Source organism: Ambystoma mexicanum, chromosome 5q (genome assembly GCF_040938575.1).
Source record: "Ambystoma mexicanum isolate Mex_15411 chromosome 5q, UKY_AmexF1_1, whole genome shotgun sequence".
Taxonomy (NCBI): Eukaryota; Metazoa; Chordata; class Amphibia; order Caudata; family Ambystomatidae; genus Ambystoma; species Ambystoma mexicanum.
Genome location: NC_090933.1, coordinates 939,411,862 through 939,428,792, shown reverse-complemented (window position 1 = coordinate 939,428,792; position 16,931 = coordinate 939,411,862). Strand labels below are relative to the sequence as shown.

The following is a 16,931-nucleotide window of genomic DNA, read 5'->3' as shown; positions in this document are numbered from 1 at the left end:
CTTCCTCTGGTGCTATGATGAGTTCTTCGATAGTCTCTCATGAGTTGGTTCAATACTTGTTCATAAGGCTGGCCGGTGAGTCTGGCGATCTGGAGTGCTCTCTTTAGGTTGGCCATGCATCGCTCGATCATCCCGTTGGCTTGTGGCCACAGGGGAGTGACCTTTCTGTGATGAAACCCAAGATATTCTGCAAATTGGTTGAACTGATGTCCACAGAATAGGGCCCCGTTGTCTGTCTTAAGTACTTTCAGTACTCCATAGGCCGAAAACATGTGGTCCAAAGCCGGGATGACATGATGAGCTGGGGTGGATGATATGAGCCGCACGTCAGGATATCGTGAGTACTCATCCATCACGGCCAAAACGTATTTCCCTCCCTCGACGGGCCCAAAGAAGTCGGCTGCAACTGCCTCCCATATTTTCTGTGGAAGCTCCGACATGAGCAGTGGCTCAGGCTTGTCGAATTGGCGTAATGAGGCAGCATGTGGGGCATCCTTTTAGTGCTGCTTCCACTAGCATGTCCATGTGAGGAAACCATAACTTTTGGCAGAGCATGCGTTTGGTGGATACCAGGCCCCTGTGCATTTCGTGTGCGAGCTCTATGACTTTGGTCCTCATTGCTTCGGGAATGACTAGTTTACAGTCTTTTAGGAGCAGGTGATCTTCTGACACTGCGAGCTCGCCCTTTACTTGTAATAACTGTTCTACATCCTCCTGCACCTTGCCACCTGCAGCTCTCCCCTTTTCCTTTGCCATCCGCCACAGTCCCGACTCCAATCCTTTGCAGATGATGCGACAGGCTAGGTCACTTTCCGTTTCTCTGGTGAGTGCTTCCATGTTGATGCCTTCTGGTACAGACTGGTGAATGAGGTACTGTAGGTACCTGTCGGCCACTGACGGTTCTGGTATGCTCTCCTCCCGTGGTCTCCTGGATAGAAAGTCGGCCGGGTTTTCGCCTTTCCCTGGTCTGTGGATGATCTCAAACGCATAGTCCTGAAGTCTCAGACCCCATTGGGCGATTCGTGGGGGCATTTTGGCCTGAGAGTTGCCATACAGGAACAACAGGGCCTGATGGTACGTGACAACTTGAAATGGTTTCCCATACAGAAACAGGTGGAAATGCTTGCATGCCCCTACAACGGAAAGCCCTTCCTTCTCTGCCTGGGAGTAGGCAGTTTCCGTGGTGGATAGGCTGCGACTGGCATAAGCCACTATGTGTTTTCGTGAAGGATCTTTTGGGTCCAGTTGTGCCAGTATGGTGCCTAGGCCAACGGGGCTGGCGTTGACCGTGAGCTCAGTCTTCCGGTTAGGGTCATTGTATGACATATTCTCCGCTTTCGCGACCCTTTCCCTTATCAGTTCGAATGCCTTTTGGCACTCCTGTATCCACTCGAATTTCACGTCCTGGTGTGTCAACAGTCTGAGTGGTTCACTGACTGACGCAAAGTCCCGGATGTACCGGTTACAATAACTGGCTAGGCCTAGGAATGACCGAAGCTCTGACATGTTGGATGGGGCGGCCGTGTCGTTCAGTGCTGCCACTTTGTCTGGGTCAGGCGTCATTCCTGATTCGGAGAAGACATGTCTAAAGAATTTTAAGGTGCTTTTTCGAAATTCGCACTTGTCTCTATTTAACGTGAGATTTGCATCGTGCAGGGCCTTGCATACCAACATCATGGTCTCATCATGCTTGTTCATGCCAGTTCCGAAAACCAATATATCGTCCGACTAGTTGAGGCAGTTTGGGATGTGTTTTATAATGTTATGGACTTCAGCCTGGAATGTTTCAGCTGCCGAGGACACCCCGAAGCTTAGTCTTTTGTATCTGAAGAGGCCGACGTGCGTGATGAACGTTGTGATGTTTCTACTCTCGGCGTGTAGGACTAGCTGATGATACCCCTTTTGCAGGTCCAGTTTGGAAAAGACCTTTGCCCCGTTCAGCAGGTGTATCATGTCCGTGATGCGTGGCGCAGGGTGCCTCTCCTTTTGATGGCCTGATTCGGGCGTTGCATGTCCACGCACAGTCTTATGGTCTCAGAGCCTTTCTTTGGAACGGGGACAATTGGTGACACCCACGTAGTGGGTCAGGAGGCCCTTTTCGATGATATCTTGTTCCAGTAGTTCATCTTCAACTTTCTTCTGAATGTTGACTGGAATCCCGCAGTATGGCTGGGCTACTGGGCGGATTGAATCATCTACATGGAGCTTTATTTGCCTGTTTCAGAGTTTTCCTATTCCTTTGAAGATTTTGGGGTACAGGTTGTTTATCATTTCAACCGGGTCTATGTATTTGTGGACCATTATGTTGTAGAGGATATGTATTAGGCCCATGTCAGCGGCTGCCTTGAAACTGAGGACGCAGCTGCTGTCTGTCTCGGTGGCTAAGACATGTATTGGTACCTCATTTCGTGGCCTTTGTAACGGCAAAGTCTGCTGAATTGTCCCATGCATTTTAAGGGTGTCTTGGCTCCATATGCATATATGTCCACGGTTGCCGGGTGTAGCTTGGGTTTTTGCGGAAGATCATTGTATATCTTTTCACTCACCACATTGCCGGTGGCTCCTGTGTCTATGAGAAATTCCGTCGGTCTCTCTTGCAGTTTAATGATGAGCGTTGGGCTGTGTGCCGTTGCTGTGGGGTTGCCCAGCGCGTATACATAGGCCTTTTTCTTTTGGTCACTCCCTGATGAGCTGGGTTCAGAGTCTGTGGGGGATTGTTTCACCAGGTATCGTACGTGGCGTCGGGATCTGCATTCAGGTCTTGTGTGCATTACGAACCTTCTTCTTTCTCTTCTCCTCTGTCGGAATTCTCCCGATTCTCTGTCTCGCTGATCGCCTGTGGGTTGATTTTGAGTGTTCGGGGTACTGGGGGCTGGGTTACTGTTTGACAACCCTCCGTATTTACTTCTCGGGCGAGATGTATTTTCTTTGGGTCTGCATCTGCCTTGATCACGGAATAGTCTACACACTGCTATGAAGTGTCCTTCTTCGCCACACGAGGTGCACCTTTGACCTACGGCTGGGCATGTTCCTTCATGCTGGTATTAAAACTCACATTTGTAACAGAGAGTTCTTCAGATTTTCTCTAAAGTTGTAACCTTTTGATGTTTTCTCCTGTATTGGTGTTGCCAAAGCTCTCAACTTGGGAGTCAATGGCTCTCTCAACTCTCGCTAGCGCTAAGATTTCTTCTAGCGTGCGGGACTTCTGAAGTAGCTTCCTGCGGAAAGCTTGGGACTCGCATCCGGAGATGATTTGTGATCTTAAGGCTTCGGTGTTCGAGTAGTTTGCGAAGTCCCAGGGCTTTAGTTTGGTGCGTAGTCGCATCACATATGCATCCATGGTTTCCCCTTTGGCCTGCTTGGCGCTATGAAACGGGTGTCTTTCATAGTCTACATTAGTATGGGGTGCAAAGTATGCAGCAAGCGCGTCCTTGAGGTCTTGGATTGAGTCTATGGAATCTTGGGGCATCTCATAGATTATGTCTCGGGTCGCTGATCCTACAGCTAATTTTAGGTGACATACCTGTCTTGCGACAGCGACTGGCCCTGTGGCTCCTATGTACAGGTCAAAATCCCTGATCCACTTGGTCCACCGGGGGCCCATGTTGCTCGTGTCTGTCACGTCAAATGCATTTGGGCTGCCAGGGTGTCCGGCATTTGGTATGGTATATGGTCTGCTGTGGATGCCCCTGGGGCTGGGGGCGCATTACGTTGCGCTTGCCATCCTTGGCCGTCATCTTGAACTGACATGGTGAAGGGGGTGGTGCTTACTTCTTATGTTGCCATGAGCCCTGCTCCGTGGATGTGCTGGATGTCTGTGAGGAAACTTCTCTGGTTGTCCTCTCGCCTCCCTTCGGAGGGTCCTGCCTCCTGCTAGTGTTGGATGGCCGCCACACGTGGCACGAGCACCATCGAAGAGACAAGGACACACTGACTCCTACTGGGGCTTCCGAGGTACTGTGCACCGTGCCCTGTGGCCCATGTGTGCCTGGGACGTCTGCTGCTGCTTGCAGGGCTTCTTTTGCCTGGCCTCACGTGTGTGCTGTGTGCCTCTTCCTTCTTTAGACCTACTGGCCCGATGCTTCCTTCGCACAGGAGAATACGTGGGCCCCTGTTTACAGCCAACCGCTGCGCAAGGTTTACTTTCCCCGCTCTGTCCCACGTGGCGGCGCCTCTTTTCGAGCACCGATGCACTCTTCAGTGTGCAATCACCACCGCGGCCCGGGTCGCGTGTTACTGTGCGCCAGCTGGGCGGGCCCACGCTCGTGAGCGCTCTGGTTGCGGTTGCCGTGGCCGGGCTGCTGGGCTCCTAGGAGTGTTGCCCTGCCTGCCATCCCATCCTCATCGCCATTGTGCTGGGGGCGCGCGGCATCGCGAGCTGTGGCGCAGCAAGAAAGGAGCCGGATGCGGAGCTCTTCGAACACATGTCTTACTTTATTAATCTCCAACATTCAACTCCCCGACCCCACCCCCTGGCGTCACTTCCCTTTCCCCTTCGGTTCCTCCCGCCCCCCATTGTCACGGAGACGTCAATGTGACACCCGCTTCTGTGAGAACCTGCCAGTCACGGTGAGGGCTTGTGGGCAAGGAACCTTTGCAGGATACGTAGCTCCTCCTCACGTGATCCCCTATCGCACATGCGCAGATAGCAGTTCCACTTAATGCTGGCCCCAGATATTGACCTGGCCAGCGGACATGCAAGGGGAAATGACTGAGAAAGTAATGCGGTTCGAGAACCACCCAATTATTAACATGTACCCATTATATCTAAATGCAAAACCATCACACCTTACAGAGTATAGGTCCTGGAAGATGGGAAGCAGCATCTATAAGAATGGGAGGGGATTTAGCAGAAGCCTGTGGGAGCCCAAATGGTGCATAGTCAGGGAGTAAAAGCACTACAGAGGCCAAAGAAGCTGAGAAGAGGAGGCTGATTTGGAGACGAGTGGAGTTTAGAGAGAAGGTGAATTGGGAGTGGGGGAAAAGGAGGCTGGAGACATCAGGAAAAGGAGGGGGGAGATAGAGGGGTGGGGTGGTGAGACATCGGGACAAAGCTGTGGGGTAACATTAGAGGAGAAGGGTGGTGAAATAGCAGCAGGAAGGGGAGAAGACAAGAGGGAAGTGAGAGAGACATCCAGGAGGGAGAGGTGCAACATCAGGTGGCATGTCAAGAGGAAGATGTGGTCTTAAACCAGGAAAAGGTGAGGACACAAAGGAGGAGCAGAGGAGGACAGGTGTAGAGTATGAACCACATGGCAATGCTTAGACAGAAAGAAGGAGCCCCAGGTATGAGGCACTCCTGGTGGACCAGAGATAAGAAGGCAGGGGACTCGGAACAGGCATGTGCCACTGCGTGAATTAGGGGGCAAGGCAGCCAGTCGACGGAGTGAGGAGCAGGAGGGGGCGTGAAGGGGTAAATAGGAGTCTGTTGGGAACAAGGATGTGCGGTGTGACAAGAAGGCAGAGAAATGTTGGGCATTAGGGAGTAGCAACAAATCCCTGCTCAGGGAGAGAGAAACCAATACCACACCCTGCCTGTTAACCAGATCCATTTGCTTAACCCCTGGTCACAGCTCTGGGGCTGGGCCTGACAGCAAACATCCCAGCCTCTTGTCACTTGGGTTGGCTGCACCTAGGCACAAAGAGCCAGAACAACACATCTACCTAAGAAGACAGCAAGAGAAATGGAAGGACTATAGAGGGAATTTCTGCAGCTAATCAAAGAAGGAAATGCAGGGGACATGTCAACACCAGAGTGCGAGTGATTGAAAATTCCCAATGATTTAATGGTAGAGACATTGGCCTCATTACGAGAAGGGCAATGCGGGAACAAACTCTGCTACCGCTGCATTGCCGCTTCATTACCGCATGGCCGTACTGCAAATTTGGTGGTAAGGTGGAGGTTTGTCCTCTAGCAAAATGCTGGAGATAAATCCTCCACCTTACTGCCAAGAAATTGCAAAACTGGTTCAATTACCACCAGCGTGGAATTACAGCTGGCGGTAATTGCAACAAAATCCCCATTGAGTCCTATGGACTCCCAGAAATTGGGATTTACACCGCCTACCACCCCTTGTAATCCCTTGGTAAATCAGCGCGACCAAGTGGTGGTAACAGTAACACCATGTGGCAGTATTTTGGCAGATTTACCACCCAAATACTGCCAAACTTGTGATGAGGCCCATTGTTTTTTTGGCACCTCAGATTCTTGTGACCTTTGGTTGCTAGAACGAGAATCGAGGAAAGCTGAAACCTAACAACCTTTTCCTGATACCCCTGCATCTGGAAGGAATCCCAGCCAAGCCCAATGGACTCCTTTAGAGACCTTTGTGTTGCATGTAGACACTTTTTGTTCCCCAGGGCTATCGAACTGTCACTAGTGGCCCAACTACTACACCACCTCTGGAAGAGTGTGAAGGGGCAGCGAGTGGATTAAAAATCTATTGCAGTCTTTCTATTTGCCATCCTGATTAAAACGCCTATACAGATTGTTTCCACTCGGTTTCGTGGCATGCTACACTGCTACTATCCCACTGAGTAAGGCCCAAACCTTCCACGCTGTGCCCGCTGCAGGCCTTCATTTGTAGCTTAAAAAAGCAGAGTCAGCGAAACAAATGAGAAAACATTAATTTCCTTTACTCAGAGCGCACCTGTTCTGACATCTCGGTTCTGTGATCAGCAGGGGCCCCCCCTCATTGGACTTTTTCAGGGGAAGGGCAAGACCTCGGGCCCCCTTCGGTTCAACACCTATGCACGTGAGTATCCGGTCTCCTGTGTACTGTACTAGCAGACAGAAAGTTGTTATGGCTTGCATCCTGAGGTTAATTGCTTTACCGCCCTGGCTCTGTGCATTCTGCAGGTACACAGGCATAGCTCTCAACTAGAGCCATGTCCGGCGAGTGTAGCCCTGCAAGACTTTTTTTTTCTCTGCCGTCTGGAACTTGTAGTCCAGCATGTTTAGTAGCAAAATAAAAACTACACCAACCTCAGAACTTTGCACAGGGCAATTCATTCCGAAACCTTCTCGTAGTTCCTACTGCATTTAAAGGTATCTGCCTTCATGGTTCCCAGATACGTTTAGAGGAAAGAATCATGCACTGGTTATTGAATTGAAGAACGTTTTGCTCTATCTTTAATGTTTAAGTGACACTCAGGTAATCCCAGGATTGTATATGTCTGGAATGGGTAACACATACACTGAAAGCTGGGGTACAGTTTGAAAGGGGGGCATGCAATGTTATCACGGCCTTTCCCTCTTACTACCCAAAGCACACAGCTACTACTGGAAACATTTGACGTATGATTGTCATGCAGCTGCTTTATTGTTCAACGGTACAAACATAAATAGGTTTGAAACTGAAAATGGACCGTTTTATTTTTACTGACCTCTGAAGGTTTTAGTACTATATAATCTAGGGTGATTCTATGCTTTCACCTCAATTACGCAGGCCACGCCCATTTTATTGTCGTTCCTCACGATATCATCTCGGAAAGCGGCCCAGACGATAACATCCCTGACCTGTGTCAAATGTCAAGTCCTGCAGTTCCCTGTGATGTTGCCAAAACGAAAGAGGGTATGGCTGGAAGGTTTAGAAATTAGCTTAACCTCTGGCAAAACTCTGGGCACCCTGCTAAGTCATCACAAAAGGGGAAAGACCATATGCAAATCAGGCTTGGTCCTACACCAAAAGGGGCAGTCCAGCCCGAACTGCTTGGTCGCATTGGTTCTGCAGGAGACCACACACATCCCCAGACATGTTTCAGCCTCATTGGGCCTCATCAGGGAGGAGTAACTTGGGTCTCTGGGTCCAGCAGACACTGGACCCATGTCTGGGCATACCCGTCCTACTCAGGATGACTACAGCAAAACAAAAGAGGTGATGGCTGGAAGGTTTAGAATTAGTCATAACCTCTGGCATTGCTCTGGGCAACCCTCTAGACCATCGTTTTTTGCCTGGCAAGCAGGGACATGCCAGTGCTAGAGGAAGCCACATTACATAACCCATGACCTCTGATGACATCACAGGACGTGATGTCATTCGACCCAACCCCGAAGTGACATCATGGGGAGCGATGAAACATGACCTTTCACCCTTTGACAAAATAGGAAGTGGCATCACGCAGCATTGTGCCTAAGTACACTACACAACATATGGTTACGATATCACTGTAATGTGATATACATTTCATACAAGACTGGATCACCATACGTATTATTAATATCAGTGTGTATAGGCCCATATTATCAAATTACTGTGAATGCCAGCAGACGTCCAAGGACATATGATAATGATGTGTTTTGTATAGCACTTATGCTTAAGCGCTTTATATAGAACAAATATACATACGATAGTCCCTAACCTGTGTTGGTACTCATTTAGCAACCTCAGAAGGATGAAAGGCTGAGTTGACCCTGCCGGGATTTGGACCTGAAACCTGCAGATCCCAAACACATAGTAGAAACGAGTGCTCAACCCACTGAGATATTTTACCGGCTCTAGCTATCTTACCAGCTATAGTAAAATGAGCCATTACATGTCTGAATGTTCTCAAAGTCAGAAAGCAAATTGCACTCTGTAGTGGATACCATTAAACTGGTAACTTAGATTTAACAGCAGGTATGTTCATCTGCAGGTCTGGTGCAGAGTTGGCCACATGTCAAGCCTGCATAGATCTACTTTTCAGGCTTCAGTGGTTGGCAAAATACATATCATTGGGAAGGGTCATAACTATGTATTAAAGAATTTAGAGTAGCGCAGGGAAGGCATCTCACTCACACAGCATCCCGTACTCTGGGCACTCTTTACCAGATACATGCAAACAAACATCCTGAACAGCATGCCAGGGAGATAGGAAAGATAGACACATTACAACAAAGCACTAAATGTGGCACAACGAATTCATGGGCCACTTTATGAGCTATGGTTAAACATTTCTACACTCTACACAAGCTTTTAGGCACATGGATTTTGTCAAGTTCCCAGGACACTGAGATGGAATTTCTTGTGATTATCGTTACAGAGACAACAGCAGCAAAAAACATGCTATAACTGCAACTTGCGAAAAGCAAAATACATAGTCCAAAATGGATGCTTATTCTACTCTAAATGCTTTTTGGACGTTTTTGTCTGCATTGCGAGTTTGAAGTGTTTAAGAACAGACTAAATCAGTGACTCACCCACTGAAGTGTGCCTGAAATAAACCTTTAATGAGTCTAGCAATTATTGTATAGAATTCCAGAAAGACAAATGATTTGTTATTCGTATTCTTTCTTATTTAGGGTCAGTGCCCGAAGTGTTACACTTATTGAACCCCCCATCACCTTTTTTAAGAAGCCTGAATAAGAAAGCCAGCCCCTCCAGAAACTAAGAGCCACGTGGCATTGGACACATCCCAGGAGCTTCCATTTAATAAAAAAACGGAAGAAAAAAAACATTTGTAACTTTTTTTGTAGGGGTAGCAAGTGAGGCCACAGGGGTAGCAAGGGTAACAAGGGAGATCTGAGGGGTCGCAGGTGTGACCCCTCGTGACCCCTCATGACCCCCAAATGATGTCCCTGCTGCCAAGCCATTACAAAAGGGGAAACGCCATATATGCAAATCAGGCTTGGGCTGGTTCCACCACTGTGATGTTGTCAGTGAGTCAAAGGTACTATGTTGTGATCCTTATTCTAATCACTACTTTTGAAGCTTGATAAATTCTATCTCTTTTTGCTGCCAGAATGTTAAACATGAGGTACCATGTGTCTTTTTGATTGCTGTGTTGTTGCATGCTGCAACACCGCTATTATGTTTAGTTCTCTGTGCTGATATGACTCTGTATTTTCCAGGAATTTCTCACGGAAGCTCTGCCTGTTAACTTGATCGGCATGAACTGTGAGCTGATGAAACAGTACATTGAGTTTGTTGCTGACAGATTGCTAGTAGAACTTGGGTGCCCCAAGGTAAGCAGCATAAAAGAATAAACCTTTTATTGAAGTAGGTCTTCGTAAAACAAGTGTAGCAAACAAGTCATCTTGCCTTTTGCTTTTACACTTTTTAAATTCATAACCGCCAAGGTACTGGATGACATAAACTGTGCAGGCCGGTGGGTGCACTTTAAAATGGCTGTGTTCAATTTGGCATCAGTGATGCTAAATTGCACACAGGAATAGTTCAGATGATGGTGGAAAAAAATGTTCGACGCTGCGTTAGTGCAGTTTTATTTTTATTATTGGACTAACTGAAAATAGTGTGCAGTGCTGGAGGAATACATTGGGATTCTAAGTCCCATAGATCTATCCATCAGATGGTGGTGTGAGAAACCTGGGTGAGGGGTCTTCGGGGAGTGGGGGTGATATGGCCACTGGTGACACGATGGCCACTTGTGACACGCGGTATTCCCCGGTTTGTTTATCCAACCCATCCTATGTTTTAGGATTCTCTGAAATCCCAACTCCCCAACCCCCTTTTACACTGGGCTGAGGAATAGGGTGACTTAGAATAACATTATCTTTCACACAGCATACTGGCCATGTCCCGCTAATCAGGTCATTTAAAGTCAGGCACTTAATTCTAACTACATACACCTGATACCAATTAGGTCTCCTCACATGAACAAAAGGCAGAACCCAAAGACACACTCTGGTCAATGCGGAACACGAGAACGAGCACGGCTTCTGGGACGAATGCAAAACTATTGGAGCAGAGCGACGGACCAAGGGACGAGAGCAGCATGTCGGAAACCCCCAGAGTTCCCTACTGGAGGTTGTTGTCTCCGACAGGCAGCGAGAGACACGTGGAGAAAGCCAGATCCTGCAAGTGAAAACTACACAGCAAAAGTGATATAAAGAAGTAAAAGTTGAACTGTACAATTTTGAGTCGAAGTGGTCCTGCAATGATCTGAAAAATAAGCCACGCACATTCGAAAGCCTTTAACATCCGAAAGTGGTCGGAGCCTGACAGAGGGAGACCCAAAGTGAAGTAAGTTTGGGGAAGGGAGCTCCCTTGCGAGTTTATGTGGAACTTTATCTGAAAGTGGTCTCAGCCTGACAGAGGGAGACCCGAAGTCAAGTAAGCTTGGGGAAGGGAGCCTCGCTTCCAAGTATGTGTTGAACTTTATCGTGAGAGGTGTGAGCCCGGCAGAGGGGGACTTTGTGAACTTTTTGGTTGAAACATTAATTTTGGAAGTCGAGAAAAGAGACTTAAACGTGGAAGGCCAGAAGGGCCTCGATCCACGTTCTGGAACTGTTTATTGGATTGGAACCCGAGCCAGAGTGTGTCATCATGCCTACAGTGACAGTCTTACCCCGTGAGGTCTAACGCTGGTCCAACCACATTTATTAATTTGAACACTGATTATTTCCTTTTGCATACATTTCTCCTTTTTACACTTTTTTCTTACAAGAGATAGGGCAGGCATTAGGTTTTGTTAGTGTCAAGATGGATTTCTGAACTTTGACCTGGTGGGCAGAGGTTCAAAAGGCCAGCCTAGTTTCTTGGAACAGGGTAACCTTCTGGACAAGCCAGATCAATCAAGTTAGCATTGGCAGCGGTCAAGACTAGGTCTCAGGAGGGGTGAGGGTGACTTAAAGCCCACAATGAGCACACGCAGTAAAGAACACTACAAATCACTCCCAGTCAGGTGCATATATTAAAAATACATATACATGTTTTCATGTATTCAAGGCCTTTGAAATCAAACACAAAGCAATTATCAACACTAATACTTCAAACCAATATAACACTACTATAGATATGTATACAGTACCAAGTGGCCTAAAGGGTGAGTGCACAGAATGGGTTCACAACCTAGGAGGAAAGGGAGCAAGCAGTGCAAATAGTCTTTAAGCAGTTCTTCATCAATCAATCCCTAACTAAGAGGCAGTCGAGTCCCTACGAAGAGTGGAGCCAGCGCTTAAAAGTACTTTCGGGTGCTGGTGCAGGTGATGGTGCAGAGGAGCGAAAACGGGGTCTCTTGCAGGGGCTGTAGCAGCTCAGGAAGGTGGGTGAGGCGATGAAGAATAGATTCCCACTATTCCAGCAGGGTCTCCCCAAAAGGGCAGAACAGGTTCCAGGAGTTGGGAATAGGGCAGTACCTCAGGCTACCTGTGGAAAGGTGAGTGGCCCTCATGGGACACTTGTGTGTAAAAATGGATGGATGTGCTAGGGGCCACTGGTAAGGGTTGCAAGTACTCACCAATCCCCGGCACACTCTAGACCAAACTTCGGCAGTCGATTCCACTCCGGTTGCAGGTTAAAAGGCAGCAATTGTGCGGCTCTGCAGCTTTCAGCAGCTGAGATACAGCGATGATTCCGTGGCAGGACAGTTGCAATTTCTCCGTTCCTGGTGAAGGGATAGGGCCAGTTTCACTGAAGCAGGATTCAGGGCACAGAGGTTCACAGCAGCAAGGCACCTGTGAAGTTAGTCCCCACGGCTGGGTGACACGGTGACCGCGTTCATCCGAGTTCGGGCACTCTCTCTTTATTCCAGGCCTGAGAATGCCATGTGTACAAAATTTGGTGTGTGAGTGCCGTGAACACAGAGTTTACGATCTACCAAGTTTCAAGTGTCAACTTGAAACGGCAGCGCTTTCAGAGCAAAGGTCCTGCGCAAGCTGGTCAGTTTGCTGGTTGGCCCAGGAATACTTCCGAAGAGGCTCGCTTGCAGGTTTAGATGAAGGCGCCACTATTGAAATGGGTCGAAGTGCCTTTGCAGACCATCTGGTTCGATCAGATGCAGAGAGGTCCAGCGGGACAACAGTGGGCTCAAGGTGCCAAACCTTACAGAGGGTCACCAGCGGTTCCTCAACTCAGCTTCTTAGTTTCAGGATACTTGGATCCTATCATAGGTTCAGTGAGAACTTAAGAGATCGACCTGGTATGGGTGTTTGGATCCTTCTCTTATCCAGAATCTCATTCGCGCCAAAACAAAGAGGACCCAATGGGAGATCTGCTCACATACAGGCACACCAGACGTGGACCAATCCGTGGACCAATCACGGACCACAGTGGTTCCAGTCATTCCCAGCACACCAGACTCTCTGGCACCCAGGATGTGTATTGGAGCTAGACAGTCCAGCCCACATCCTGGAGGCACACACACAAGGCATGCAGAAGCCTGTGAAAACTTGGCGTTTCACGGGGAAATGCATGACCAAATAAGGACTGACCCGGGCCTTCTCGACATGGGGAAGGTAAAGGGACAAGATGGCCAAAGGACAGGACAAAGAACCTTGTGGCAGTGCCATTTTGGAGCCAGGCCACCTTCATGTGCCAACCGCGGTAAATGCGGTTGTCATGGCAAGAAAGAGTTAAAACTATGCGAAGGTAAGAGCTGCCACCAGCCCTGTCCAAGGCGCATCTGAACTTCTCCTAAAGTTGCAATATAGGAAAGGGATAAGGGAAACAAAGTCTCCCAGTACTGACTGTCTTGTCAGTTTCCTCATAACAAAGTGAGTGAAAAACCAGCGAAGTGCAGCTGCAGGCTGTGCTTCACTAGCAAAAGTCAGACTAGGTTTATCAGACAGCAGAAACAAGTTGGGAGGTACACAACTGGAGGGAAAATGACACATACATGGGAAATCTTCCTAACAGTTAGCATAGGCCATTTTGATTTGACAGACTCCTCTATCACTGTACTATTTATTATTTAATGGATGAGACTACTTAGTTATAGGGCAGAATAGGAGGTTCTCCAACCCCAACCATTTCAATAAAGGTTTTACAAATTGTACCCATTGTGTCAGTATCATACTTGTGATACCATGCCTCACCTACATATGGTGTCAGGAGAGGGATCTGACCCAATGAAGTTGAGAAACCATGCCAGTAATTGTCATTCCGCCGGAAGGGGCGAATAGGATTATTGAAATTCTTGATTCTTATCAAACAACCACCATTAAGGAAACTTTATACTCCCAACTTCAAATCCCACTTGGCGAACAGGATTTGTTTTTGAAAACCCAGGTGCTATTAGACACCCTACCAATAGCCCATTATCAAATACAACATTGGGACCGAATAGTCTTAAAAATAAGACCCTCCCATATATTCATTAGATGTAACACCTTAAAATCACCTTTTCTTTTCAGAACAAAACCTCGGGATCCAGAAAGAGGGTAGACATTTAAAAAAATAATATTAAGGCTAAGGAATAACTACGGCGAGAAGAACCCAGAGAGATTAAACCATCACCACCCATCTGCTTTTCTTGTAGGTAGACGGGTCATTTGGCCTGACATTGTCCCAAAAATCAAAAGGAAGAGCCTATAGAAACTTTGTTTGCAGTAAATGCCACATAAAAGTTTCAAATATGTCCATACTCGCCAGCAAGGTTGAGTACCATACAAACCATACTCGCCCTTCATAAAATCTCCTCTCCAATGCAAGTGGGCTTTTAGATTTTGCAAACCCTGAATATGCGCTCACTCGCTGGGACTGGGGCTGTCAAAATATAAGCCTCTCTGCTGCCTCCCACAGCGCACGCAGCTAGGTCATTGATGCTGTAGGCTGCTGTGCAGTTGGATACTACTGATTACTCCTACACGCTCAGCTCTTGCATTTTGCTTCTCAGACTAGCAGCTCACTCCTGGATTTAAGGCTCTACCTGCAGCAGCACACTCACATGCTCAGCATAGTCACCCTACACCCAGATTCGGTCAGTTGCACCCACCAACATCTACTCCCCCACCCCCTTCACCACTTCCCCATCACCACTGCCCTTAGCAGGCCTGCGCTCTGAGGCAGCATGGGGAAACAAGGTGAATCTGCACAGGCAGGCCCCATGCACCTGCACCTGCCTTCCTATTCTAAATGGTTGGTAGCTCTGGGAGGTCACCGCTTATAATGTTCAGGACACTGACTGTTCCATGCTGTTGCTGCTCTGTCGCCATACCTGAGTGCCGTGACCTGGTCGCTGCCCTGTTTCCATTGGGCTTTCTGGTTTAAAAAAATAGCAATTACATCATGGTAAAAGATCAGGGGCGTGTATGTGTACATAGCTGAGGGCCCTGTCTTTTCCCCTCATCCCCACCTTAACCATCTCCCCCAGTGCCTCATTATTACATGAGTACAAGTTGCGTTCTTGGATTTGTTCCAAGAATACCTGCACCTATGCCATATTGTTCCTGGGAAGGCATAAGAAAAACGGTCTGGCCATTTATTAGTCACAGCCTGTCATTTGCAATACTGATCACCACTCTTCTTCGCAATAAAGAACTGATCACAAAACAACAAAAACACCCAATTTGGTGGGTGTTTGCATACATGGTTTATTCATTTTCTTGTCTTAACCTTTGATGGAAATATGGTACGGCAGAACCTATTCGTATTTGGAGTTTATTTTTACAACCAAGTAATAGGCATTGAATAATGTTGTGGCCATTTTCCAAGTATCATACACATTTTTCCTAAACAATAATTGTGTACAATCAGGTGACATGCCCATTTTTTTCAGTCTACATTTTGATCGATTTTATATGATTGATTCGACTAAAAACATATATAGAAATATATGGATATGGATATATGGGTTTAGTGGTCTAGGGTGCTGAGCCCATGGGGGTTGGTTCGGTGGCGGCATGGGATAAGGAAGCGGGCACGGCGAGGCCCTCCCCGTAACAAAAGAAAAGGTGGTATTCAGGTAAATCAAATTCAGTTGACAAACGTACAGACTAGCGAAAGACAAGCAATGTAGAACGCAATCAGATATGCATAGAAATAATGTTAAGAACCTCTGATCTCAGACTCCTTTTCCACAAGAAAATGTATTCCCATCTGTTGGGATATAATTTTAGCACAAGATAAGCACTGAAGTCAAATACCATTTAGGGGATCCTTTAAGGACATGGATTATAGCCCACTGTTTCAAACCTATATGCACTAATTTTATCTGGATCACTGTTCCCATGCCATGTTCCGGGGGTGACAAGGAATCTGTCTTAAGCATAGTGGCATTTCACTTATTCATCGGCTTTCCCTAGTGACTTAAAGTTAAGACGTCTGAACCCTTGGTTTGGGATCTATTGCCAGTAACTCTATATTCTCCATTCTATCAGGAAACTTTTTGTAGTCTGCAGACCCCGTTCAACAAGTAAGGGGTTCCAGACAGTAATTGCTGTAGTGTAAGTCTCGGTCTTCTCTCTGCACAGGGAAGCTGAAAAAACAGCATCTGACCTTTAATGTGCAGAAGGGGCTGTGACGGATACCCATGGCCCCTGAATGATGGATATCTGTTAGTCAAGGACCTTCCCTTCAGGCCTTTAAGATTCAGGCCTTTCAGGGAATATCTTGAAACCAGGGTCGATGCACCAAAGATCAGACAAAGAGGCAGGGGGGATACAAAACTAGACTTTGTATTTATCTGTAAATGTCGGTGTTACAAACTGAACATTATGATTCTGAGTTTAAAGGTTTGTTAGGAGTCTTCTATGATTACCCTCATTACACAAAAAATCAATTGAGAAATTACGGTAATCATACAGAAAATCTAAACCAGGTGGCTTGATGGGTCGGGCAGGGGTCTGGCCATGTGGCACAAGACTGTATGTCTGGGAGAAGGCATGTATAGACATGTATCAAGACAGGTAGTCAGGGAGGAAGTAAAGTGGTGCAGAGGTCAAGTTACATTTCCGCGGTGCGTACGGGGTGAGTTTGGAGGTGCTAGGGAGAGGGAGGATCTGGTGGTCTCCCCCTGAAACAGTGCAGAGAAAATGTGAAAGGGGGTAGTAGGCAGGTAGGGCAGGGCAGTGTCCCCCGAGAAAAAGCATTGAATGCTGGCCGCTTCTATAATGGGTCGAAGGTAGAATCTGTTATTTGAATTATCATGCCCTCTTCAAAGGGTGTCCAATCACTTTATTAGGGGAGAAAGCAGAAACATATAGCAGTTTTAGTGAAGTAAACCTCTTCTATCATCACAAAGTACCAATAGATGAATCATTCCCATGGTCTCAC

General features: G+C 47.4%; 1 protein-coding gene across 2 annotated transcripts in view; it reads left to right on the top strand.

Annotated features, from left to right (window-relative positions):
• RRM2B (ribonucleotide reductase regulatory TP53 inducible subunit M2B) overlaps positions 1-16,931 on the top strand; it is a 251,287-nt gene that overhangs the window by 219,586 nt on the left and 14,770 nt on the right. For both annotated transcript variants that reach the window (XM_069621451.1, XM_069621450.1), the window contains one exon: positions 9,830-9,943. In XM_069621451.1, coding sequence (XP_069477552.1) covers positions 9,830-9,943 — 114 coding nt within the window. The remainder of the gene's footprint in view (positions 1-9,829; positions 9,944-16,931) is intronic.